This window comes from Oncorhynchus mykiss, chromosome 30, assembly GCF_057628025.1.
Source record: "Oncorhynchus mykiss isolate SJ-2025 chromosome 30, ASM5762802v1, whole genome shotgun sequence".
Taxonomy (NCBI): Eukaryota; Metazoa; Chordata; class Actinopteri; order Salmoniformes; family Salmonidae; genus Oncorhynchus; species Oncorhynchus mykiss.
Window position 1 is genome coordinate 21941778 of NC_143051.1, and position 24411 is coordinate 21966188.

At 41.7% G+C, this 24411-nt stretch overlaps 2 protein-coding genes across 9 annotated transcripts in view; one reads left to right on the forward strand and one right to left on the reverse strand.

The window, feature by feature from the left end:
- The window catches only part of LOC110488098 (protein phosphatase EYA3), a 28507-nt gene extending 16555 nt beyond the window's left edge, over positions 1-11952 (forward strand). For 2 of the 8 annotated variants that reach the window (XM_021560112.3, XM_021560111.3), the window contains exons 5-18: positions 158-241; positions 467-536; positions 1303-1412; positions 1737-1877; positions 2410-2486; positions 4750-4930; positions 5894-6063; positions 6499-6582; positions 6743-6891; positions 7063-7223; positions 7743-7866; positions 7986-8107; positions 8304-8404; positions 8599-11952. In XM_021560112.3, coding sequence (XP_021415787.3) covers positions 158-241; positions 467-536; positions 1303-1412; positions 1737-1877; positions 2410-2486; positions 4750-4930; positions 5894-6063; positions 6499-6582; positions 6743-6891; positions 7063-7223; positions 7743-7866; positions 7986-8107; positions 8304-8404; positions 8599-8679 — 1655 coding nt within the window. In that variant the 3' untranslated portion in view covers positions 8680-11952. The remainder of the gene's footprint in view (positions 1-157; positions 242-466; positions 537-1302; positions 1413-1736; positions 1878-2409; positions 2487-4749; positions 4931-5893; positions 6064-6498; positions 6583-6742; positions 6892-7062; positions 7224-7742; positions 7867-7985; positions 8108-8303; positions 8405-8598) is intronic. The other 6 variants (XM_090227812.1, XM_021560113.3, XM_090227813.1 and 3 more) reach the window with 3 other exon arrangements.
- Positions 11953-12727: 775 nt separating this feature from the next.
- Positions 12728-18578, reverse strand: LOC110488099 (XK-related protein 8-like). Its single transcript, XM_090227816.1, has 3 exons — positions 18147-18578; positions 17519-17709; positions 12728-17201 (listed from the first exon to the last, which is right to left on the reverse strand). The coding sequence occupies exons 1-3, from the start codon at positions 18509-18511 to the stop codon at positions 16462-16464; spliced, it is 1296 nt and encodes a 431-aa protein (XP_090083942.1). The 5' UTR covers positions 18512-18578; the 3' UTR covers positions 12728-16461.
- Positions 18579-24411: the final 5833 nt, after the last annotated feature.

Sequence of the window (24411 nt, forward strand, 5' to 3'; positions counted from 1 at the left end):
CCAACCCTGCTAGCCAGCAGTGTAATGCAGGGTGGTATGCTGCTGGCATGTGTGTGGGCATATAAGGAATAGATGGAACTTGTAGATGGCGTTAGTGAACATAAGTGGTAGTTCACTCATTGGTGTAGATGGTTGACTGTTGTCTTTTTGATTTCAGGAAACAGGGACCAGTCTGGTTCAGACAGGGGAGGAGCAGGGCCTCAGGCTTGTGACGAGTCCATGAACCCCTACACACACACTGGTATGAGCACAACATCCTACACAGGGTTTCCCAAACTCTGTCCTGGGGACCCCAAGGGTGCACCTTTTGGGTTTTGCTCTAACAATACACAGCTGATTTCAAATCCTCAAGCTTTGATTATTTGAATCAGCTGTGTAGTGCTATTTTTAATTTGTCAAAGTGAGACCATGTTTTGTAAAACGTGTTTAAGCTGAGGCTTGCCTACCATTGTTCATGTTTTTCCAGCGGTGACCTGCAAAGAGCTCACCATGACAACAGCCTCTGAATATAACTCCCACATCTACCATGGAAGCAGGTGAGTATTGTCTGCTGTCATAGGTTATTCAGTGTTTTCTGGTCCTGGAGACCCAAAGGGGTGCATTATTATTATTTTTTTATTCCTCGCACTAACACACCGGATTCAAAAAAACAAATCTAAGGCTTGATGAGGAGTTGATTTGTTAAGTCAAGTGTGTTAGGGATAGGACAAAAATGTGTACATCTTTGGGTTCCCAGGACCAGGATTGGGAAACACTGGGTTACTTGTATGTTGGGACTTGCATGACAGTTCAATTCAAACTTTATTGTTCCTGCAGGGAAATGCTTTGTGCAGCCAGAAGTAATCAGTGTGTGATGACTTCTAGTTCTACTGTATAAATGTTAATGTAAGAATCTGTCTGTGGAAACTCTAGACATTAAAAAGTTCTGGTCAGGACCCATATTTATCAAGTGTCTCAAAGTAGAAGTGCTGATCTAGGATCTGGTCCGCCCTGTCCATAATAATCTGAACTATTATGATCTAAAATGTCAAACTGATCCTAGATCAGCACTTTATCTGAGACACTTGATAAATGGGGTCCAGGACCATATTCTCAATGCGTCTCAGGGTATGAATTCTGCTCTAGGAACAGTTTGGCTTTTTAAATCATCATGCATCAGATTACATGGACAGGGTGGACCGGATCCTAGATCAGCACTTCTACGCTGAGACAATTGATCAATGCGGGCCCAGCTCTCCACTGCATGCTATTGGGAAGAGAGTTTTCCTCCAGTAGTTCTCACAGTCCCCGTCTGTCCCACAGCCCAGCCGTCACGTCGTACAGCAGCCAGGTGGCCTTCCCTCCTCTGACCCAGTCCACTGTGTACACCGCCTTCCCCCAGGCAGGACAGACCTATGGCCTCCCACCATTCGGTCAGTCCTTGATCTTTCTCGCTCTCTCACACACAAACACTATTCACCTCCCTGGTCTTCTCCTAACATCACCTGCACAATAACCCAACACTACGCTTCTGTTCGTTCATTATTACGCTTGTTACGCTACGTCAAGCTTTTGCACTGATTCAAATGCCCTAAAATTTCCAATAATTTTCACTCCTTTGACTGAAAGGTCTTTCTTTAACTCTTTTCCTTCTCTACATCTTTTTTAAATTTCCTTTTACAACTCCCTCTCCTACCTTTTGCTCCCTCTCTCCCCCTCTCTCGCTCTCTCTCTCTCTCTGTCCATCCCTCCCTCAGGTGCTATGTGGCCAGGCGTTAAGACAGAGACAGGGCTGCCTGATGCAGTGCCTTCTGTTGGCCAGCCTGGGTTTCTCAGCTTCAGCTCTGCATATACCTCAACCCAGCCAGGCCAGGTGCACTATTCATACCCCAGCCAAGGCAAGCCATCGCCATCTATCAATCTCACCACCCTGACTCACATCATCTAACCTAACGTAGCAGATGTAGACAGACGCCTGAGACGATTCCCTACTTCTGTTATTCAGCGCAAATGGAAGTTAGGTTGAAAATACTGTGTTCCTGAAAACCGGAAACGTCCGCTTTCTGTCAACGCTAATAAGGGTGCACCTCATAATAATATGCTTGATTCACACTACAGGACCAAACTGAGCCAAGCTGTGCTGAGCTGGCCTGGCCTGGTTACGCATCCACAATAGTTGTTCTAACTGTTCTGGAAAAGGCAATGTGGAAGAAAAATATCCAACCCAGCACATTACGGTTCTGAACAGTCCCATAGTGCAAGTCAGGCACAAGCTTACTGGACAAGGAAATCTGTGCTATGATTTATGCAGATGTGTTTTTGCACTTTTCACTACTACGGTTACTGCGCTCACTGGCATGAATGATCTATTCATTGAAATGGATTGTCTGCGTTTTTCCAATGTTTTGAGGTGTCTGTTTTCTCTGCCAGGCTCCAGTTTCACTACATCCAGTGTGTACACTAACATCCCCTCAGCTACCACGGCTACACCTACAGTGACTCACCAGGTAAGGACTGGCTAGCTTTGACCAGGGAAATTAGGGCTTTAAAAAGCAACAAAGATTAATCTGAAAGGTCTCTGTTAGGGCTGTCGGGGTCATGAAATTTTGGCAGCTGGTTGTTGTCATGCAAAAGTCTGCTGGTCTCACAGTAATTTACCGTTAATTAACATAAACATGTTTAGCATCTCAAGGCTCCACTCATAGAAGCAGCATACAAGCCACTAATATGTGCCTTTTTGGAACATCTACATTTAAAGTCTAATAAATACATTTAATATACCATCACAATACATTCATTATTTATTTTAGGTGGTCTAAAGAACAATGGTGGGGTTTTTTTCAGAACAGAATGAGTTGGCCTTATTGTATGTTATCTGACTATACACTGTGCCATAGGCTGTAGGCTTGTTACGTTAGCTGACCAGATATGCTTATAAGTCCAGTGCCACTATTATATATTATAATTTTTTTATTTTGCCTTTATTTAACTAGGCAAGTCAGTTGAGAACAAATTCTTATTTACAATGATGGCCTAGGAACAGTGGGTTAACTGCCTTGTTCAGGGGGCAGAACGACAGATTTTTACCTTGTCGGCTCGGGGATTCGATCTAGAAACCTTTCGGTTACTAGTCCAACGCTCTAACCACTAGGCTACCTTTTATAGTATGAATCATATAATTGAACTTAGCTAAATAAAATAGAACGGATATTTTTCCGGGGCGAGAGCGTAAAAGTGCTGAGCGTAAAAGTGAGAATTTGAAACCGTTCCTATATGCTAGATGTAGAGTTTATTTGTATTCATTTTTGGGGGCTACTTTAGTCATAAATGAAACAAACATTAGAAGGCCGTAGAAATCCAAAGATATTTGAGCTGCATGAAAAAAAGTTTGCCTCAGTTCCTTGCCTCAGGTTGCACGTACTGTTCTCTCATCAAATGATCATATTTTCACCCATCAGACTATTCTCAATTTAATCTTGTCTTTACCAATATGTAAAATAGATTTAGATTTAGAATGGCCCATTTATCAAATGGGCAGGAACAGGGTCAAGACAAAAAAGACATGTCATCCTTATGCACTGGAATAGAGAATGGAGGCCACTTTCCCCGACGGTATGTTTTGTTCACTCATGTTAGGTAGGCTACTCCGGTAATTTCGCTGCACCACAGGTGATATTCATTCCGCCCAAACTCTCTGCCATGGGCTCTCCAACCCTGTTCCAGCAGCTACCCCGTGCTTAATTTGAGAAACCAAGTGAAATCTGTTCGGGGACATCGATAGTAACATGTTTTCACAAAACATTTTTCATGAAACTGTTGACAGCCCCTCTCTGTGCGCTGGAGATAGGAATGAAGTAGATGGAAACTCAAGAGTGGTGAGATATTCTCTAAAAATCCCTATTACTAAGCTATTCAAAATCTTAAACAAATTCACTATAAGTGTAGGCTAAATCAGAATTTGTTTAATGTAGGCTAGACCATGTACCAAAGATATCAGTATTTAAAATAAATAAATAAATGTTTTTCTGCCATGTGTATTATTCATTGGTTATGTATTGTATAACGGCACGATCGTGTTTGGTGGGGGGGGCTTGGGCTTATATAGGCCTATGCTTATTAGTAAGCTGTAATATGCGTATGGGTATTTTTGAATGAACCGTCTCCTTAGAAAGCGCTGTCCCATTTTTTTTTTTTAGTAGTTAGGCCTTGAAACAACATCCAGAATGGCCATGTTCTACTCCGTTTCAACCGATTGTTGAACTTCTTTCTTTGAATTTATCAATCACAATGAGGTGCGTTTTTGATGGGATTTTATTATTTGCATTTGCATTGTCAGTGGTTAGAGGGACAATAGAGCCCTGAGTAGCAGGCCATTAGGACCTGAAGATCGTTATCCAGTTGGATAGGCTACTGCTAAGGCATGTCCAGAGTGCATAAGAGGAGATAACCGGGACTCAACTTTCATGTAGAATTTTACTGCGGTCATGACTGCCGGTGTGGCGCTAATATGGTCACTGCAACTGCCCTAGTCTCTGTAGCAAAACGTCACTGGAGCATATGTAAAGTTACAACCTACGGCAAGACCAAAATCTCCACAGAGACTTCAGTGCGGTGCAGGGTCAAGGCACAATGCATTAACGGAGTATGTCTAATGGAGTATGGCTGCCTCACAACTGCCATACTTTTGACCAGAGCCCTGTGGGACAAAGCCTGTAAATCCATCCTTGATTGTTTCATGTCCATTCTCTGTATGTGTCTCTCATGCTGCAGGAGTTCAGCAGCTATAACTCTCTGGGCCAGGCCCAGTTCCCTCAGTACTACGCCCCGCCTCCTAGCTACTTGCTCGCCGGCCAGCCCAATAGCGAAGGGAATGGATCCAGTGTGGGTGTGGCTGGCTATCCAGCCATCAAGACGGAGGGCAGTGCTTCCGCTGGACTGCCCAGCACTACAGGTACTTCAGCCTTACCTCATAACAATAGCTAGTACCGTCTTACCTAGGGTTACAAAGCTACCGGTAGTTCACAAAAGTTAACGTTATTTTGGCAATTAACAGAATCAATAGCTATCTATGTTAACTTTGGTAATTTATACTTGAATAACTTTTAACAAATGTATTCTTATATAGTATTCATTGTTTATCAGTGTCCATTAGTTTTTCTAGTAGATAGGCCAATATGAATCTAGAGAAAATATCCTAATTAATGAAGAAAAAAAACATCTAATCAACAATTTCATTATTTTCAACTAACTCTGCAACTCTTCCATTGATTGCCGTTTTTCCACAACTGCCACCAGTTTGACACCAAAACATTGACGACTAATACATATTAAAATAAATGGGTGGGGAAAAATATAAAGGATATTAAACACCCATGGTTTATATTTAGGATAATGTTTTACAGCTTTGTCATTATATTTTGTTAAAATCATCTTGTTTAATTAAAATAGTTTACATGTGATGAGGCCACATAGAGGGCCAGAGATCATTAGACAACTGTAAAAACCTGAAGTACCCAAAAGGGCCATTAGATTTCTTGTGATAGATTACATAAAATCCTTGAAAGAGGCCAACATTCTGGTAGTTTACTGGTAAACCTTGAAAGTTTCCAGTAATATACCCTCCCTTTGCAACCCTAGTCTTACCGTATGACCATGCAGGTTTCTATAGGTACTTCTGATAACTCCCATTATCGGTGTCACAATGCCTTACCGGATGAATGTCAGTTCCATGTTTAGAATATAGCTGGATGGATAACACTGGGATCCAGTAGTTAATGTGTTATCAACATTGCTTTGATTACGGGCTTGTTAGTCCATTTAGGCTGAGGTGTTCAACATTCAACATGGGAGATTGTGTCAGTGCTCAACTGAATTGTCAGCTATCAATCCACAACCTGTCTGCCCTCTCCCTCAGATGCATCTCCACGTGAGAACCTCCCGACCGGAGTGGCCCTCCCGGCAGGCGTGGCTCTCCCCACGGGGGCCCGGGACCAGGATGAGGCAGGGAGGAGGAACCCTGCTGGCAAGGCCAAGGGGAAGGCCAAGAAATCAGACAGCAACCAGCCCACTGACAACGACCTTGAGGTAACTATAGGACCCACATGAACAGAGATGCACAACCACTTACTCGCTCATTCACATACAAATTTACCAGCTACTCAGATGAGGTTATTTTTAAAGTAACTTTCCAGTGAAAATCTCCCTTTTTAAAAGTTGTCTAACTCGTACCCAAATAATGTTGTTGACTCATCCTGTCTTTGTATGTGGCCAAAGCATACATAAAAATAAAAAAAACTTCAAAACCCCCACCTCAGACTGTTTAAAAATGCAGTCATTCATATACAGACTTACAAATTAACCAGCTACTCAGATGACTGGTTCTTTAATTGTCTTTATTTATGTATCTGCTCTACAACATGTTATTTTGTTTTTACATGTTCATGTAATTTTATAAATGGAATAATTTCTGATTAATCCCACTCTTTAGTTACTGACTCATTCCTCTCCCGTCTCTTTCAGAGAATCTTTCTCTGGGATCTGGATGAGACGATCATCATTTTCCACTCTCTGCTCACCGGCTCCTTCGCTCAGAAGTTTGGCAAGGTGTGTCTTTGGGAATGAAGAAACATTGGGGAAATCGCAACTATCATGTTTTGCGCTGTAATCTATTATTTTACACGTCTGTATAATAGAATGAATTTCTCTGATGTGGTAAGATTTCTATTGATATGAATATAACCTCTGTCCTGTTGGGGTTGTGTAGGACCCTGCCACAGTACTGAACCTGGGCCTTCAGATGGAGGAGCTGATCTTTGAGCTGGCAGACACACACCTGTTTTTCAATGACCTGGAGGAATGTGACCAGGTCCATGTTGAAGACATGGCTTCTGATGACAATGGACAGGATCTGAGGTATGGACATGTCTTCAGTTATGATGCTGCTGGAAACAACCAGTAAATGCAAAAGGCCATACTATTTAGCTAAATAGTGATGATTTGTGATGCTCATATCAGGAAACGGTAGAGACTCAGTGACCCTAATTTCCTCGCTCGCCACATACAATCCTCTCATCCTCCTCTCAGCACCTATAACTTCCTGGCGGACGGCTTCAACGGCCCCAGTGGTGGAGGGGCCCCAGGGGCCACTACTGGAGTCCAGGGTGGAGTGGAGTGGATGAGGAAACTGGCCTTCCGCTACCGCCGTCTAAAGGACCTCTACAACGGATACAAATGCAATGTGGGAGGTGAGATGTGTGACAACTGTGTCAAATTTGGACTAATCACCAGACTGTGACTTACTGGGAAACCCTTAGGGCACGGTGTCCAAACACTGATGACATCTGAATATTAATATCCGCAATATTACTTTGAGACGTTAAAGTTGATGCATTGTTCAAATAAAAACGGTATGCTTTTGTGTACTCTTGCCGTGTCATAGTTTCGCCTGGGAGGAATATTCCTGTTTGTGCACAGCCATTTTTTTGTGTGCAGCATCCTAGAATGTAGAATCTAACCAGACATTGATAGAACAGCCAGATCTAAAGCCAGATGCCAATAGATGGAAAAAGAATAGGGTCGACGATGGGAGATTGTAAATGTGTTCCTGCGCCATCTCCTGGTTGCTGTGGTAATAACCTCTAAATGCCCTGCTCTGATGGCATTGTTTTTATATACGGCATCAATGCAAGAAATTAGTGATGCTATATTTGTTTTCTTGGGCTTTTCCTGGTAATAACACATCTAACGCCTCTGCTCTCCTCCAGGCCTGCTGAGTCCCATGAAGAGGGAGCTGCTCCTTCGACTGCAGTCTGAGATGGAAAATGTGACGGACGCCTGGCTCAGTACGGCACTCAAATCCTTGCTGCTCATCCAGTCCAGGTCAGCACAGTGAGTTTGACATTTTAGACAATCTTTGTTCTTATTTTACAGTGTAATTTGATGCGGGGGGGGGGGTGTAGTGGAGTTTATTGTGGCCTTACTCACTGTGTGTGCATCCGTGTCCACAGAGGTAAGTGTATGAATGTCCTGGTGACAACCACCCAGCTGGTGCCTGCTCTGGCCAAGGTGCTGCTCTACGGCCTGGGGGACGTCTTCCCCATAGAGAACATCTACAGTGCCACCAAGATAGGTAAACTAAACCACTAACACACAGACCTTAACCCATGTTCTCCATAGCCGTGGGGTTTAAAGGATTTGTATTTGATCCAAGGTGGATGAAATGGATTAAATCCAGCATTTGAGTATCTCAGCTGAAAGTCAATCTACTAGTGTGTGTCCTTGTGACTATTTACTTATGATTTTGCTGTGGTCTTTCTTTTCTGTAGGGAAAGAGAGCTGCTTTGAGCGCATCGTCTCTCGCTTTGGGAAGAAGGTGACCTATGTGGTGGTAGGAGATGGCCGTGATGAGGAATTTGCAGCAAAACAGGTAGGCCTATGTGCATTTGGGTATCGGCTGCATATTACAAGGTATTAAGACTGAACAAACAGCCGGCAATAATTATTCTGTGTTGCATACAGTATGTCAAGTACTTCTGGTATTCCCCATTTACACTCAACACTGCAGTAAATTAGTCTTGTTGTATTGATTTGACTGTTGGTATCTCTGCTCTGTTTTTGCAGCACAACATGCCTTTCTGGCGTATCTCCACCCACGGGGACCTAGTATCCCTGCACCAAGCTCTGGAGCTAGACTTCTTGTAGAGTGGAAGGGATAGAGGTCTGACACAGAGGGAAACAGTCAGTCACACCACTGTTCGCTTGTGGAGTGACTTATTTTCTTTATTATTATTAGGTACTTGGCTCCACCCCAGCCCTCTGAAATACACACACACACACACCTGCTGGCCCTAGTGAGTTACTCTTGCCCCATGTGATGGCCATGGACTGAACTGAGGTGGACTTGGGGATGGCAGTGGTTGGGAAGCAGACTGGACAGATATACTCTCTGATGCAGGGCTCCTGCCCAGCAGCACTCTCCCTATGGCAGCTATCCTGGCACTGGGGCACAGCAGTCAGAGAGGACACAACTAAAGGGAAGAAGACAAACCTCTGGCTCCACAACCCACAGGCTGTTGTTCCTCTGGGTTCATCCCAAATGACAGCCTATTCCCTATGCAGTGCACTACTTTTGACTAAGTAGTGACTATATATGGAAAAGGGTGCCATTTGGGATGCACACTGTCTCTCATTCGTGGATTGACCAAAGCAAAGGTCTGCAGCACTGTCGGGCATCACGGACGGACGCTTTGGATTGTTTTAGAGCCCTCGGTAGCTATACATGAAAGGATAATGTCACAAAATGAATTATTTTTCTAATTTTGGGGTTATTTTGCACTCATTCCAAAGCTTGAAAACAGGATTCAATGTTACTGAGGCAGCATTGATTGGGGTTGGGAATTGTTTTAGTTTTTCTAAGCATATGATGAGATGGCTACTTAGGAATGACCTTCAATTGCCTTCTGGATGTAACCTTTCTACTAGTTATACTCTAGTACTGACAATGTCCTCCATGGAGATAGAATGTTGTGCTCATTATAAAACCACCCTTCTCTCAGCTGTCCCGACCTCTCCACTGTGTCAGACTTCAACAGCCTAACAGTCTTCTGTGGTCTTTTTACATAACCTGATGTGTGGCAAAGACAATGACTCAATGAAGAACCTAGCCTGTATTTCACTGCATGATATCTACGGACCCCAGGTTGCTGTATATTATTACCTAAGATAAGCCAAACCAGGCCTTTCTGTAAATGAACTTTAAAAGACTGAGGATGGGCCTTCAAAACCATGTGTAATTTCTTCAGCATTGTGCTGAAGTTCAATGTGTGTACATGTATACATAACCTTTTAGAGGCTGTCCCCACTGGGCTAACTGTTCCTCAGAGCACAGCCCTAAGTGTCCTTGAATTCCTGCAGAGGGACTTAAACTTGACAAATAGCATTTAAAAGCAGTTTGCTGAAAGGAATGGCAAATGGCACAATCCAATCACATGTTTAAGATACAGTGCAATTGTTGTTATTGTTCAATACTGGAAATTATGTTAGACCAAGTCACAGGTTTGTCTGGTCAATTTGGTCCTGATTACCTCACATGGCAGATATTTTCCATCACAAAGATCAACTGCTTGAGTCATTGATAAATGGAAATGTGTGTAGGTCGCAATTGTAAAATCAATCTTTAGCTGATTTGCATGGTGCAACCGCAGATACCATTATTTCAATGTGTTGGGTAACTTACCAAAATTATGTGTTGATTTATTTCCCAAGTGTTTCCAAATACCACAGATGTTCCTATCGTCACATTTTGAATAGAGAAACGGCAGCATACAAAGATATGTCCCCAAATTGGTCATTCATCTGTGAACTAGCTGGGGTGCCCAAAAAATATACAGCCGCTGTCTGTTTGCAGTATAGTCAGTCGCTCTACCTTCATCATTATACATATTGTGGGGGGGGGGTGACCGTGCAATACATTTCTGGTCAGTGGTAATGGTATGCCTGTTATTAACTGGTCTATATTTCAAGGGACATTTTGTTGCCGCATGTAGCTAGCTGGTCAAGAGAGGTGGTTAGAGGGTTGATATTATTAAACCCTGGTCTGTGTGAGATTATGACTAAACAATACTGAGCCTGAAGAAGATTTGGCCATTTTACACACCCCTGCAGCTTGACCGTTAAGAATGTGTTCTTTGTGTATTTGTTTGCATCTTTCTAGAGTGTCTTGTACATATTTGTATTGTGCCTTTTTAGCCATCTATATTGTATATGAATATATCATCTCTAAGGGAAATACTTAAGTTGTGTTAAATGCATTTATCAAACATGGTTGTTGTTACACGTTAGTTTAAGTGTTATTTTACTACTCATCTTTTTTTTTTACCGTCATTAATCGGTGCTGAAATCTTTTATTTGTAACTATCAGTAGCACTGAAAAGCTTACTGTATGTGAATAATGTCTTTTTTTCCTTTTGAATACGTTTTTTCTTGTTTTGATTGTCCTGCCGATGACAAATGTTACAGCGGAAATTCTCTCCTTTTAAAGACGATTCGCAGCTTTGTTCACTAAGTCATCGCATCCTTCCCTTTGTTGAAAACTGAATCCCAATGCTGTCATGTAGCATTTTCTGAGTCGCTGTGACTGGCTTTTACCGCTTAGACAATCAAATCTGTATCACATGGTACTTTGAATGGTGCCCAGATCCACCGCCTGCGGTGAAGCATGTATATAGACTTGCAGTATGTTTGGTGTATGTTCTCCTAAAACAGTACATGTTACTACCTAATGGAGTTGAGAGGAAATGGATGCATTGTAAAATGATGAATTAGATCCTTTAGAATGGAAGGGTGTCATGGACATGACATTTTGTGAAGTTGACACACATTTGGAAGTCAGCATACCCAAACCAAAATCCCTTTTATTGTTTTGTTTTTTATTGTTCAACTGTTCATTAGATCATCTTTAGTTTTGTTTGCCTTTCACCCTTTTGATTGGTATGATTTAGTTTGTTTTATCTTAGGTGTTTACGGTGCATGTATTTCTATCAGTGATGGTTTCTGATTTAAAGTACTCTGTTGCTAAAAAAAGTTGATTGTTAAAAAAAAAGCTGTGTCTGCTTTTTACATTTCCCTTGGATTTGTGTTGAAGACTAAGAACTATGTACAATTTTATAAGTGCATTTTGACAAGTCTCGGTTGGCTGTCATGTAGTGATTTACATTTCAAATGCAAGGAGCTATGAAGGCACAGCTTTGTAGGGACATATCTGGCTCAACTTGATCATGTTATTTCTTCAATACTCAGCTAGTGTGACTATCTTCTGTAGAAAAAAAGCCTTGACGATAACATGTAAGGGACGTGTTTTCCCACCCCACTTTTTTTTGTCTGGGACCAGAACACTGTTGAAGGCCCAATAAGGTTGTCCTGTGTATAATAACACTCAAGGCAATTGTAAATACAAATAAAATGACTTTGAAAGTGCCTGGTTTTCATTGTCTTTGCACATTTTATAGTTATGTTTGCATACAAAGAACAAAAAAATGCAAATGTACACCATAAAGTGCTTCAGAACTTCTCGCTAGCAGCTGTATGAAAATGATTGTGAGAGATGAAGAGACGGTTATTACCATCGAATCCTAAAAATGTCCACGCTGGAGGCCCTGCTAACGTTTCAGTATGTAACCCTGATCCGCTGTGGTCACGAGACTGCAGTAGTAAGAACTTCATGACAATAATACACATTTCTGGAATGTTTACCGTGCTATGGGAAGCTCAATTCGTCTAATAGTATGCCCCGGTGACTTCAGAGGCTCTGTCCCCTTCCTCTGATGGAATGTACCACCGGCTCGGTTCAAATCGTCCGCAGCTCAAGAGATCAGAAATGTTTCGAGGCTATTACTCAGTGGCTTTCTTCCATGCTATGCTAGAGGCCTGGGTCTAACAACTTCAAACTGCCTAATTCGGAGCTGCTAAAGCAGGATTTTAAAGAGCTGATAACTTTGAAAGATTCAAGACGGCGGTAAATCTGTGATCACAAATGTGATCACTGTCCTATTGCATGTATTAAAACCCTTTGCATACAATCACATATTTGTGATCATTGTTGAGTGCACGGTCCCTGCAGTGAACCATCACTAATATGATTGGAACAGTAGCAACAGAACGTATGATGCAACAAACGCGTCTAAACTATCATTGTCTGAAAAGCATCCAAATAATATTTTGTACTAATTGGAAATAAGTCTTCACAACTGTATTCCTCAGTTTCATCTGTTATTGTAAAAGATAAACGCGAACGTCATCCAAACATCACCTGAACACATCCACAGCCAAACTCATTCCATAAACCAGTCTAAATAACAGGTTACGCTGACCAAAACATAAGTTAGTAACCTAACAGTTAGACTTATTTACAATGTGCCACATCTCTGGTGAGTACAAGGGAGAAATGCAATATTGTTTAGAAAAGCGATGCGTGTCAGCTAAATTAACAGCAGTTAAATGATTTATGATGGCAGCCATGTTTGTTTGACAAGTAAATACTCCCTAATCCCAGAATGCCATTCACTATAAAACCTAAATAAACAAAATCAAAGATGGCTGCGCCCTTTGTCTGAAAAATAAGAATTTAGATTTGTAATATGCTGAAAAGTGGCCAAACTTCAATGTACTTGTTATAGTGTATGCAAGAACTGGAAGACATGACTTGACAAGTCGTTTACAGTTTTTGACAAATCACAAAGCAAATAAATGTTATCACCTCACAGATCATCACTTCAAATAGAAGCCGACTGCCCAGCCTAACCATACGAGAAAGTTTATCAGGGTTGTCAAGTTTGGATGAAACCACTACGATGGGGGATTTATCAATAAACAGGGGCAAACACAGGAGAAGTTTATAAGTTAAATAAAAAATAAAACCCCTGGAAGGGGGTGTGGGGTATGTGCTGGCAACCCTGAGGTACCATAGTTACAATCTGATGCCACGTTCAAACAACTGGGAACTCAGAAAGACAACTTTGAACTTTTTGAACAGTCATCCAACTCGGGCCTCTTTCTAGAGCTCCAACTTTCCGACCTGAAGATCACTGACATCATGATTTGACCCCGAGGAGGTGCGGTATATAGCCAATATACCACGGCTAAGGGCTGTTCTTAAGCACGACGCAACACGGAGTGCCAGGACACAGCCCTTAGCCGTGGTGCATTGGCCATATATCACAAACACAATAAGGTGCCTTATTGCTATTATAAACTGGTTACCAACACAATTAGAGCAGTAAAAATACATGTTTTGTCATACCCGTGGTATATGGTCTGATATACCATGGCTGTCAGCCAATCAGCATTCAGTGCTGAACCAACCAGTTTATAACCTAATTATCCAACATTTCGACAGAAAAGCTGTCTTCATCAGGGTATAATGACAAACACTATGGGGCACTAGTTTAGTGTCTCAGGACACATACAGGTGTCTGTAATCATGGCCGGGTATGGCCTGAAATCATTGGTTAATTCCCAGATATAAAAATAACATACAAAAAATATGAATGGATAGCGTACGATCGCAGATACAATTTGGCTACACACATTTACAATGAGTAGCACAATCCCAATGGTTTCAGATCAAAGTCTACATTGAGACCAAAGGGAGCAAGTGTCTTTAAATGAAAGATCCAGGCATCTTCTCGTTTTATTAATAAATTGTCGAGGTCATCCAATCTCCTAGGGAGGGTGACATGTTCCGATGCCGATATAACGTTGGGGCGAAATCGAGTAGTTCACTTCCAAAAAGTGAGCCGCAACTGGGTAAATCGAGTTTTTGCACCTAATGGTGCTACGATGCTCCGAGATTTGTACTTTTAATTCGCGCTTTGTTTTACCCACATACCTTTTACCACAAGGACAAGATATAAGATAAATAACTGCCTTAGTGGAGCACGTGATAACACCTTTGATAGGGATCTGTTTCCCTGTTTGGGAGTGTTTGATTGATCTACATTTTTAAATGCCATTGCATTGAGCGCAGCCATTACACTTGTAGTTTCCATCCGGTAGATGCGCAAATAGACGTTGTGCAGGGTTATTTTAGGGAGGTAAATTAGAGTTTATCAATTTATCTGAGATTTCTGTGCCGCGAGAATACGACCAAGTGAGGGTCCGAAAACACATGTTTGTGAAAGTGCCAATGTTTGCTTAATTTGTTCAGAACACTTTGAATAGCGGGTAGCTAGAACGCAAGAATGCTTATTCTTGTCCTTGAAAGAGCTCATGTCTCGATTAGTTTTGCATTTTTCAATGGCAGTATTAATCCGACCATTTTTGTACCCTTGAATCCTTGAGTTTACTTTGCGTCTCAGACATATTTCTGTCGAAGTCTGATTGTTTTTTGCAAATTATTTTGATTCGACAGAATTGGCTATAGGGCAAACTGTTTTTCAAGAAACTGTTACGATCAGTAGGTTTCCTGTAAAGATCAGTGTATAGAACATTATCCTCAAACAAAATTAGAAGATCAAGCAAACTAATTTGACGTGTGTCAGATTGCGTAGTAAATCTCAGGTGCCTGGAGCTGTTTCACTTCACCCCTCAATAGAACAAAAACATCAATGTACCGTTTCCAAATAATAATGTTAGACAAGATGTTTTGTTGTTGAGAGGATTGAAAATGGACTGTTTCTCCATGTAACCCAAATGAGCATAGTTAGAAGCCTTAGTAAACCCATAGCAGTACCCTTCATCTGAATTAAGAAATCATTTAGAAATATGAAGTAGTTGTGTGCAAGTACTATTTCAGCCAATGTCATAATGCATGCACTGGAAGGTAATTCATTAGGGTCACGTTGCAGAAGACAATGTTCCATGGCTTCAATACCGCCCTCGTGTGGAATATTCTGTATAACGACTCAACATCAAAAGTAACTAACAAAGTACAATCAGGGAGAGGATCAAGAGATTCACTAATAGAGATCATACTGCTGGTGTCCTTTACAAAGGAGGGGAGCTGTTCTGCGAGTGCTCTAATAAAAAGTCAACAAAAGTCGATAAAGGGGCCGTTACTGTGTCAATGCCCGCTACAGTGGGGGGCCCTGCAGGTTTTGTAACATTCTTGTGTAATTTCGGCAAAGTATAGAAAGTTACACTTTTAGGGTGTTGATTAACCAAAAAGTCGTGTTTTTTTTTTGGTGATCTGACCAGAACTTAAAACCCATCTAGGACAGTAAAGATAGTGTTCTGAAAATAGGAAGTGGGGTCACTTCTGAGTTTCTTGTAAGAGGTGTTGTCAAGCAGTTGTCTAATGACACTCCTTTACATAAACTGTACTATCCATGAGTACAACCGACCCACCCTTATCAGCAGGGCGGGTAAGGACTGATGTATCGGATTGTAAATCAAGCAAAGCTTGTGTTTCATTCTCTGTTAAATTATGGAAGGATATGTACTCCTGTTTTGTTCTGAAGGAGATTACCAACATATTTTTCAACGAGTCTGCAATACGTCTCAATAGAGTGATTGCGATTGGCTGGAGGTATAAAATAATTCTTACTTCTAAAAGAAGTTGGAGTGTGTGCAGGTGAGCAAACTACATGTTCAGTTGAAATATCACGATTAGGGGAGCTGAAGTTTTCCATTAAAGGGATGTTCCAACAACAACAAAAACACTGCTAGCCAGCACCTCGCCTAAACAGGTGTGCGTTTCTTTCGCCTCCAGATTCATCTGTAAAAGAGACCTTGGTCTCAGCATGACTCCCTGTCAAAATAAAGTTTAAATATATATTTTTTTTAAAGGACCTTGGTATTTTCACCAGTGTGGGAAGGACTCACACAGCCATCTGTCATGTGGATTCCATCTCCACATGTGACAGACCATTTAGTCACTGTGGGTAAATTGTGACTGAATGACTAATTGAGACTGACTGCAATGTCGGCTACAATGTCAAACAAGCCCATACAACCTTCTCCATGTTCAGGAGGTCTCTGATGATCCATTCAGGAGTAGAAGTTATCAGCTAAGTTCCTCATCCTCTTATTGACTCTGATGACCGGTTCTGTAGGACCCATTCTATGGCTCATAAGCCTAGAGTCCACTTCGTCATGGCAATCTGAGGTGAGATCCTCTGGCTCAGACCTTGGCTCCGGCTCGAGGCAACGCTCTTCTTCTCTCAGCTGTGTGATCTTTGGGTGACTGTACTTGTAGTATATCACCTTAAGACCGAGCCCAACAATGTAGAATGAGATCATAATGCCAAGGATGACATAGGGATCTAGTGGCAGTTCAAAATATGGAGGGTTCTTCTTCATCTGCCACACCCAAAGACCACAAAGCATACCAATATCCACTCCTATCCAGGTGTGGTAGAGGGTGCTCTGGCACCTGGTGTCCCCCTTTATCACATTGAACCAGCTGAAATACCAGATGAGTCCTATGGTGGCCCGGTAGAGCCATTCTCCACCGGCACTGTCCATGAAGTCTGTCTTGAGTCGCCAGGCGAAGAAAAAGAGAACCATCCAGGAAGACAGGAAGTGGGCAGTGATAAAGCAGGGGAAGGCTGAGGCAAAGAGGGCGACTGCTGCCACACGCGGACCAATAAGGAGCAGGTTCCACAGGAAGTAGACCACGGAGGAGAACCAGCCCTGCTTGGCCTTGTCAGGGAGGAAGGAGCGCAGGGAACGGTGGTACATGGTCACACTGACGGCGATGGCAGATGCTGAACCAAGTGCCTTCAAGACTGAGGGAGAGAGAACATCAACACAGGATGTTAAATAACAAACGGATCAACTAACTGACAATGGATGAAATTATAAAAATGTATCATAATGTTTGGAGTCTGTACTCTTAGATTATGTAGGGTCAGGAGAAAACTCTGAAGCCTAGTTACAGGGCAATACCAGCCACAATGTGCCATACCTCTAGGACTGTCACATTTGGCTCCCTATTTTTTGCACTACTTTTGACGAGGGCACATAGGACTCTGGTCAACGTTGTGTATGATATAGGGAATAGGGTGTCATTTGGGACGCAGTCTCTGTCTATACATGTATGTACTTGTGATGGGCTCAACCTCTCCCCTCTGGACAATGATAGTGATCATGAGGACAAGCTGTGGGGTGCTCTCAGAGAAAGCCTCGATGAGGCGCAGCAGGCTTAGGTCATGGGTCAGATACACAGCATCGCCGTCCATGTAACGCTTTCCACAGCAGAAGCCACATATCGAGATCCTCACCACACCAGCATATCTAGAATGACAGCCAAGCAGTATGTGTAACTTGAGACTATATTCACCATCTTAATTCTATAATACAAAGAAGTGTGGTTACAAAGGTGTTTCTGCCTTGAGATGAGTGGGAAACTCTTTCAGAGAACTGCTACTCATTTACTTCAATGATGTACTACTTCATGAATGTACAACTCTGACAATGTACTCTGGAATGTTTATGTATCATTTAAAACATGGTATTAGGCAATTGTATTTGCTGTATTTTTCCTGTCAGCCGGGACTATTCCTTTCAACTGCAACACAATCAGTGGAGCAGAAAGGGAAACAGAGAAGGAGAATTCTTAAAGGAGCCTTGCTTGCCAGACTCACAAGGACTCTGAAAACAACCTTTTTAGATTATAAACACGGCCTGTACTGTTTCCAGTTCAACACCAAGTAAACACAGTTGAACTCCACCTGAGGTAGACTCCCATCTGGAAAAGATGTAGGATCCTGAGAGAGCAGAGGTTCTTCACAAGGCTCTCAGTCCTGGTCTCAGTCCCGTCCTTGTCATAGTGGTACCACAGCCAGCTGAAAGCCTGGACCAGGGCTGAGGAACCTAGGAGTAGGAACACCAGCAGTCCCATGAACACATAGTCCTCTTCCTGATAAAAAGACACCACCGCCCACGCGTCCAGTCCCACGTCCAGGAGAAAGAACACCAGACCACTGACTGTCAACAGGAAGTCAGATACTGGGTACTTGAAGAGAGGGCTTCCCCCGTCCTCCTCCATGATGACTGAGCAAACCTCAATTCCACACGTTTGCGGTTGCTCTAGCATTTAACCCTCAAATGGAAAATAAAATAAAAATAAAAACACAGCCGCTACTTGTGACTCCTGCTCACTGAGTGACCCATCGACTGGGAAACTGAAGGTATGCAAACAGCAAAGTCCAGACAGTTTAAGTACACACACTTCCAAACAAATCTCCACGCCTCCAGCATGTTTTGTAGAAGGAGAAGAGAAATATGTAAAGCACATTGCCATACAACAGAGAGGTAAGTTGTACACAACCTGAGCAGATGATAAAAGACAAGCAAATGAACAAAGTTACTGAAGTCCCCATGGATCCTCATGTAACATACAGTTAAAGTACAACAGTTCCATACTTGCTACTGCACTTCAATGTACATGTTTGAAGACCGAGGCGTGTGAGCATTACTCATATGCACACACACAGCCTGGTATCATAGACTAGGTGTAACATTTAGTTTACTAAGACACTCAAAATAGTATGATATATATATATATATATATATATTTGGTAAGGTTACATAAAAATAGGCAAAATGTAACATTTTACTGAATGGAGTGTTTCAGATATACAGTTCATACAGAAGAATACAAAATGCTCTGAGACCAGGTTGCCACATGATATGAGATTATAGTATAATGGGCCCTAATGCCAGGTTCAGCAATTTACCCATCTAACATCAGCTTGCTTGTGCTGAGGTGGTGGCAATATTTGAGCTGCGTCCTTAAAAAAATTGACACAAAATGTATATCATAAAGTTGTGGGTGAGTTTCCCATTTTCAATTTGGTTAAATGGGCAGTGAATTCACTGTACCAGACACACAGACTTTCTCTCTAGATATGATTTTGAAGACACACCTGTAAGTAAACACAGGAGTCTTATTTAGTTGATAGTCATCTGTTGTATTTTGCATGTCTTGTATTCCAGGTACACTGTTATTGTATGAGTGTTTATTCTTTCATGACTAATACATCTTATTAGTCGATTTGAGTAAATGCATTCCTCGTTTATGGAGTACTCTTTGATTAGCTATACCTTCATAATTTAGTAGGTATTTTAGTACATGTTATTTACACTATAGGCTACACACAGCATTATGCATAGGCTCTAACTTTACATCTCTGGCTAGGATAGATTTGATAAATTAAAGAATGGACCGTGGTCACTATAAACAGTTCATACAGTGGCTTGTGAAAGTATTCACCCCCTTGGCATTTTTCCTATTTTGTTGCCTAACAACCTGGAATTTAAATAGATTTTAGGGGGGTTTGTATCACTTGATTTATACAACATTCCTACCACTTCGAAGATACAAAATATATTTTTTTTGTGAAAAAAAAACACACAAAAAACAGAACCCCCCCATTTGGAAGACAAATTTGCGACCAAGCTTCAACTTCCTGACTGATGTATTGAGATGTTGCTTCAATATATCCATATAATTTTCCTTCCCTGTGATGTCCTTGCTGAGCGGCCTTTCAGGTTATGTCGATATAGGACTTGTTTTACTGTGGACATACAGTATATCACAAAAGTGAGTACACCCCTCACATTTTTGTAAATATTTGAGGATATATTTTCATGTGACAACACTGAAGAAACAACACTTTGCTACAATGTAAAGTAGTGAGTGTACAGCTTGTATTATAGTGTAAATTTGCTGTCCCCTCAAAATAACTCAACACACAGCCATTAATGTCTAAACCTCTGGCAACAAAAGTGAGTACACCCCAAGTGAAAATGTCCAATTTGGGCCCAAAGCGTCAATATTTTGTGTGGCCACCATCATTTTCCAGCACTGCCTGGAGTTCACCAGAGCGTCACAGGTTGCCACTGGAGTCCTCTTCCACTCCTCCATGACGACATCACGGAGCTGGTGGATGTTAGAGACCTTGCACTCCTCCACCTTCCATTTGAGGATGCCCCACAGATGCTCAATAGGGTTTAGGTGTGGAGACATGCTTGGCCAGTCCATCACCTTTACCCTCAGCTTCTTTAGCAAGGCAGTGGTCGTCTTGGAGGTGTGTTTGGGGTCGTTATCATGTTGGAATACTGCCCTGCGGCCCAGTCTCCGAAGGGAGGGGATTATGCTCTGCTTCAGTTATGTCACAGTACATGTTGGCATTCATGGTTCCCTCAATGAACTGTAGCTCCCCAGTGCCGGCAGCACTCATGCAGCCCCAGACCATGACTCTCACACCACCATGCTTGACTGTAGGCAAGACACACTTGTCTTTGTACTCCTCACCTGGTTGCCGCCACACACGCTTGACACCATCTGAACCAAATAAGTTTATCTTGGTCTCATCAGACCACAGGACATGGTTCCAGTAATCCATGTCCTTAGTCTGCTTGTCTTCAGCAAACTGTTTGCGGGCTTTCTTGTGCATCATCTTTAGAAGAGGCTTCTTTCTGGGACGACAGCCATGCAGACCAATTTGATGCAGTGTACGGCGTATGGTCTTAGCACTGACAGGCTGACCCCCCACCCCTTCAACCTCTGCAGCAATGCTGGCAGCACTCATACGCTTATTTCCCAAAGACAACCTCTGGATATGACGCTGAGCACGTGCACTCAAGTTCTTTGGTCGACCATTGCGAGGCCTGTTCTGAGTGGAACCTGTCCAGTTAAACCGCTGTATGGTCTTGGCCACTGTGCTGCAGCTCAGTTTTAGGGTCTTGGCAATCTTCTTATAGCCCAGGCCATCTTTATGTAGAGCAACAATTATTTTTTTCAGATCCTCAGAGAGTTCTTTGCCATGAGGTGCCATGTTGAACTTCCAGTGACCAGTCAGTATGAGGGAGTGGGAGAGCGATGACACCAAATTTAACAAACCTGCTCCCCATTCACACCTGAGACCTTGTAACACTAACGAGTCACATGACACCGGGGAGGGAAAATGGCTAATTGGGCCCAATTTGGACATTTTCACTTAGGGGTGTACTCACTTTTGTTGCCAGCGGTTTAGACATGAATGGCTGTGTGTTGAGTTATTTTGAGGGGACAGCAAATTTACACTATAATACAAGCTGTACACTCACTACTTTACATTGTAGCAAAGTGTCATTTATTCAGTGTTGTCACATGAAAAGATTTACTCAAATATAAAAAAAATGTGAGGGGTGTACTCACTTTTGTGATATACTGTAGATAGTTTTGTTCCTGTTTCCTCCAGCATCTTCACAAGGTCCTTTGCTGTTGTTCTGGGATTGACTTGCACTTTTCGCAACAAATTACATTCATCTCTAGGAGACAGAACGCGTCTCCTTCCTGAGCGGTATGACGGCTGCGTGGTCCCATGGTGTTTATACTTGTGTACTATTGTTTGTACATATGAAAGTGGTACCTTCAGGCGTTTAGAAATTGCTCTCAAGGATGAACCAGACTTGTGGAGGTCTACGATTTCTTTTGATTTTCCCATGATGTCAAGCAAAGAGGCACTGGGTTTGAAGGTAGGCCTTGAAATACAGCCACAGGTACACCTCCAATTGACTGAAATGATGTCAATTAGCCTATCAGAAGCTTCTAAAGCCATTACATAATTTTCTGGAATTTTTCAAGCTGTTTAAAGGCACAGTCAACTTAGTGTATGTAAACTTCTGACCCACTGGAATTGTGATACAGTGAAATAATCTGTCTGTAAACAATTGTTGGGAAAATTATTTGTGTCATCCACAAAGCAGATGTCATAACCGACTTGCCAAAACTATATTTTGTTAACAAGAAATTTGTGGAGTGGTTGAAAAACAAGTTTTAATAACTCCAACCTAAGTGTATGTGAACTTCCGACTTCAACTGTATATTATTTTATACTAACACAATTGCTAAGAGAAATTCTGTTTAACAAGTAATATTTTTTATCTTAAAGATAGGGGTAAAAATGATTGGCATCCCCGTTTTCAATACTATACCTCCCCTTGTCAGGAAAATGGCACTGAGCCTTTTTCTAAAAATTTTTATTAGATTGGAGAACAGCTTTAGAAGGAGCAAAATAGCCCCTTAAATTTTACATGACATTTTAGTCATTCAGCAGACGCTCTTATCCAGAGCGAATTACAGTAGTGCATTCATCAAAGATCCACCATATTTTACAGTAGGTATGAGGTACTTTTCTGCATGTGCACATTTTTCACGCAAAAACCACCACTGGTGTGTGTGGCCAAAGAGCTCTATTTTCATGTCATCTGACCATAGCACCAGTTCCAATGCCATTTATCAAACTCTAGGTGTTTAAATTTGTTAGAAAAAGCTATTTGGCCACGCACACCAGTGGTGGGTTTTGCGTCAAGTGAAACATTTTATTATTTTTATTTTATTTTACCTTTTATTTAAGTCAGTTAAGAACAAATTCCTATTGTCAATGATGGCCTAGGAACAGCAGGTTAACTGCCTTGTTCAGGGGCAGAATGACAGTTTTTTACCTTGTCACCTCAGGGATTCAATCTTGCAACCTTTCGGTTACTAGTCCAACAATCTAACCACTAGGCTACCTGCTGCCCCATGCAGGGAATAACCCCACACCCACTGTAAAATATGGTGGTGGATCTTTGAGGTTATGGGGAAATTTTGCTTCCACTGGTCCTTGAGCTTTCGGACATGTAAAACAATCTGTCCTACTTGTCCGAAGAACTAGTGGCTAAAAAAGCTTATGTCAATTCCTGCTGAGTCTGTGTCTCTGTTACACCGACACCGTGGTTGTGTCCCAAATGGCACCATATTTCCTATTTTAGTGCACTACTTTTGATCAGAGCCCATAGACCCATAACTACTATGGGGCCTGGTAGAGCACCATATAGGGAATAGGCTGACATTTGAGCCCATATGACTGGAACAGAGCAGTCAGAACAGCTGAACTTACTGTGGGCCTTTCAAAATCAGCGTGTCAGGAAAACACAGCAGACATTTTGTCTTTTCATAACAAAGATACAAACATTAATACAAATGTGGTCTCTATTTAGTTTAAATTGGCTTGCTGATTATAGCTGGTTTCTCTTTAATAGGCTACAACTACAAATCAAATCCATTCAAATGTTATTTGTCACATACACATGGTTAGCAGATGTTAATGCGAGTGTAGTGAAATGCTTGTGCTTCTAGTTCCGACAATGCAGTAATAACCAGCGAGTAATCTAACCTAACAATTCCACAACTACTACCTTATACACACAAGTGTAAAGGGATAAAGAATATGTACATAAAGATATATGAATGAGTGATGGTACAGAACGGCATAGGCAAGATGCAGTAGATGGTATCGAGTACATTATATACATATTAGATGAGTAATGTAGGGTATGTAAACATAAAAGTGGCATAGTTTAAAGTGGCTAGTGATACATGTATTACGTAAAGATGGCAAGATGCAGTAGATGATATAGAGTACTGTATATACATTTGAGATGAGTAATATAGGGTATGTAAACACTATATTAAGTGGCATTGTTTAAAGTGGCAAGTGATAATTTTTTTTACATCAATTTCCATCCATTTCCATTATTAAAGTGGCTGGAGTTGAGTCAGTATGTTGGCAGCAGCTCTCAATGTTAGTGGTGGCTGTTTAACAGTTTGATGGCCTTGAGATAGAAGCTGTTTTTCAGTCTCTCGGTCCCTGCTTTGATGCACCTGTAGGCGAGGTCAGGTTTTTATGATCAACGAACTTCACAATGAAGTTTGCTTTGAGTATAAAAAAGGCTAGAAAAATACAGCAACTTTCAGTATAAACATATAATGTGAAAAATGTTACCTTTTGGATTGACTTCTGATGCACATATTTACATCTGTTTACACATTCATGTCCTCATTTTGTATATTACTTATATTCTATATTTACATTTTGCACATATTCCATATTAACATTATGTACATTACTTGGATGTTTACCTAGACTAGAACAACCATAATATTGTAATAAATGACCCACCCAC

Excerpts from the sequence above, each read along its gene's own strand:
- LOC110488099 (XM_090227816.1), bottom strand. The coding sequence starts at position 18,511 with ATGCTAGAGCAACCGCAAACGTGTGGAATTGAGGTTTGCTCAGTCATC. Across the intron at positions 17,710-18,146 it reads CAGATGGGAGTCTACCTCAG|ATATGCTGGTGTGGTGAGGA; the intron begins GTGGAGTTCAAC and ends CTGTCATTCTAG. Across the intron at positions 17,202-17,518 it reads AGAGGTTGAGCCCATCACAA|TCTTGAAGGCACTTGGTTCA; the intron begins GTACATACATGT and ends TCTCTCCCTCAG.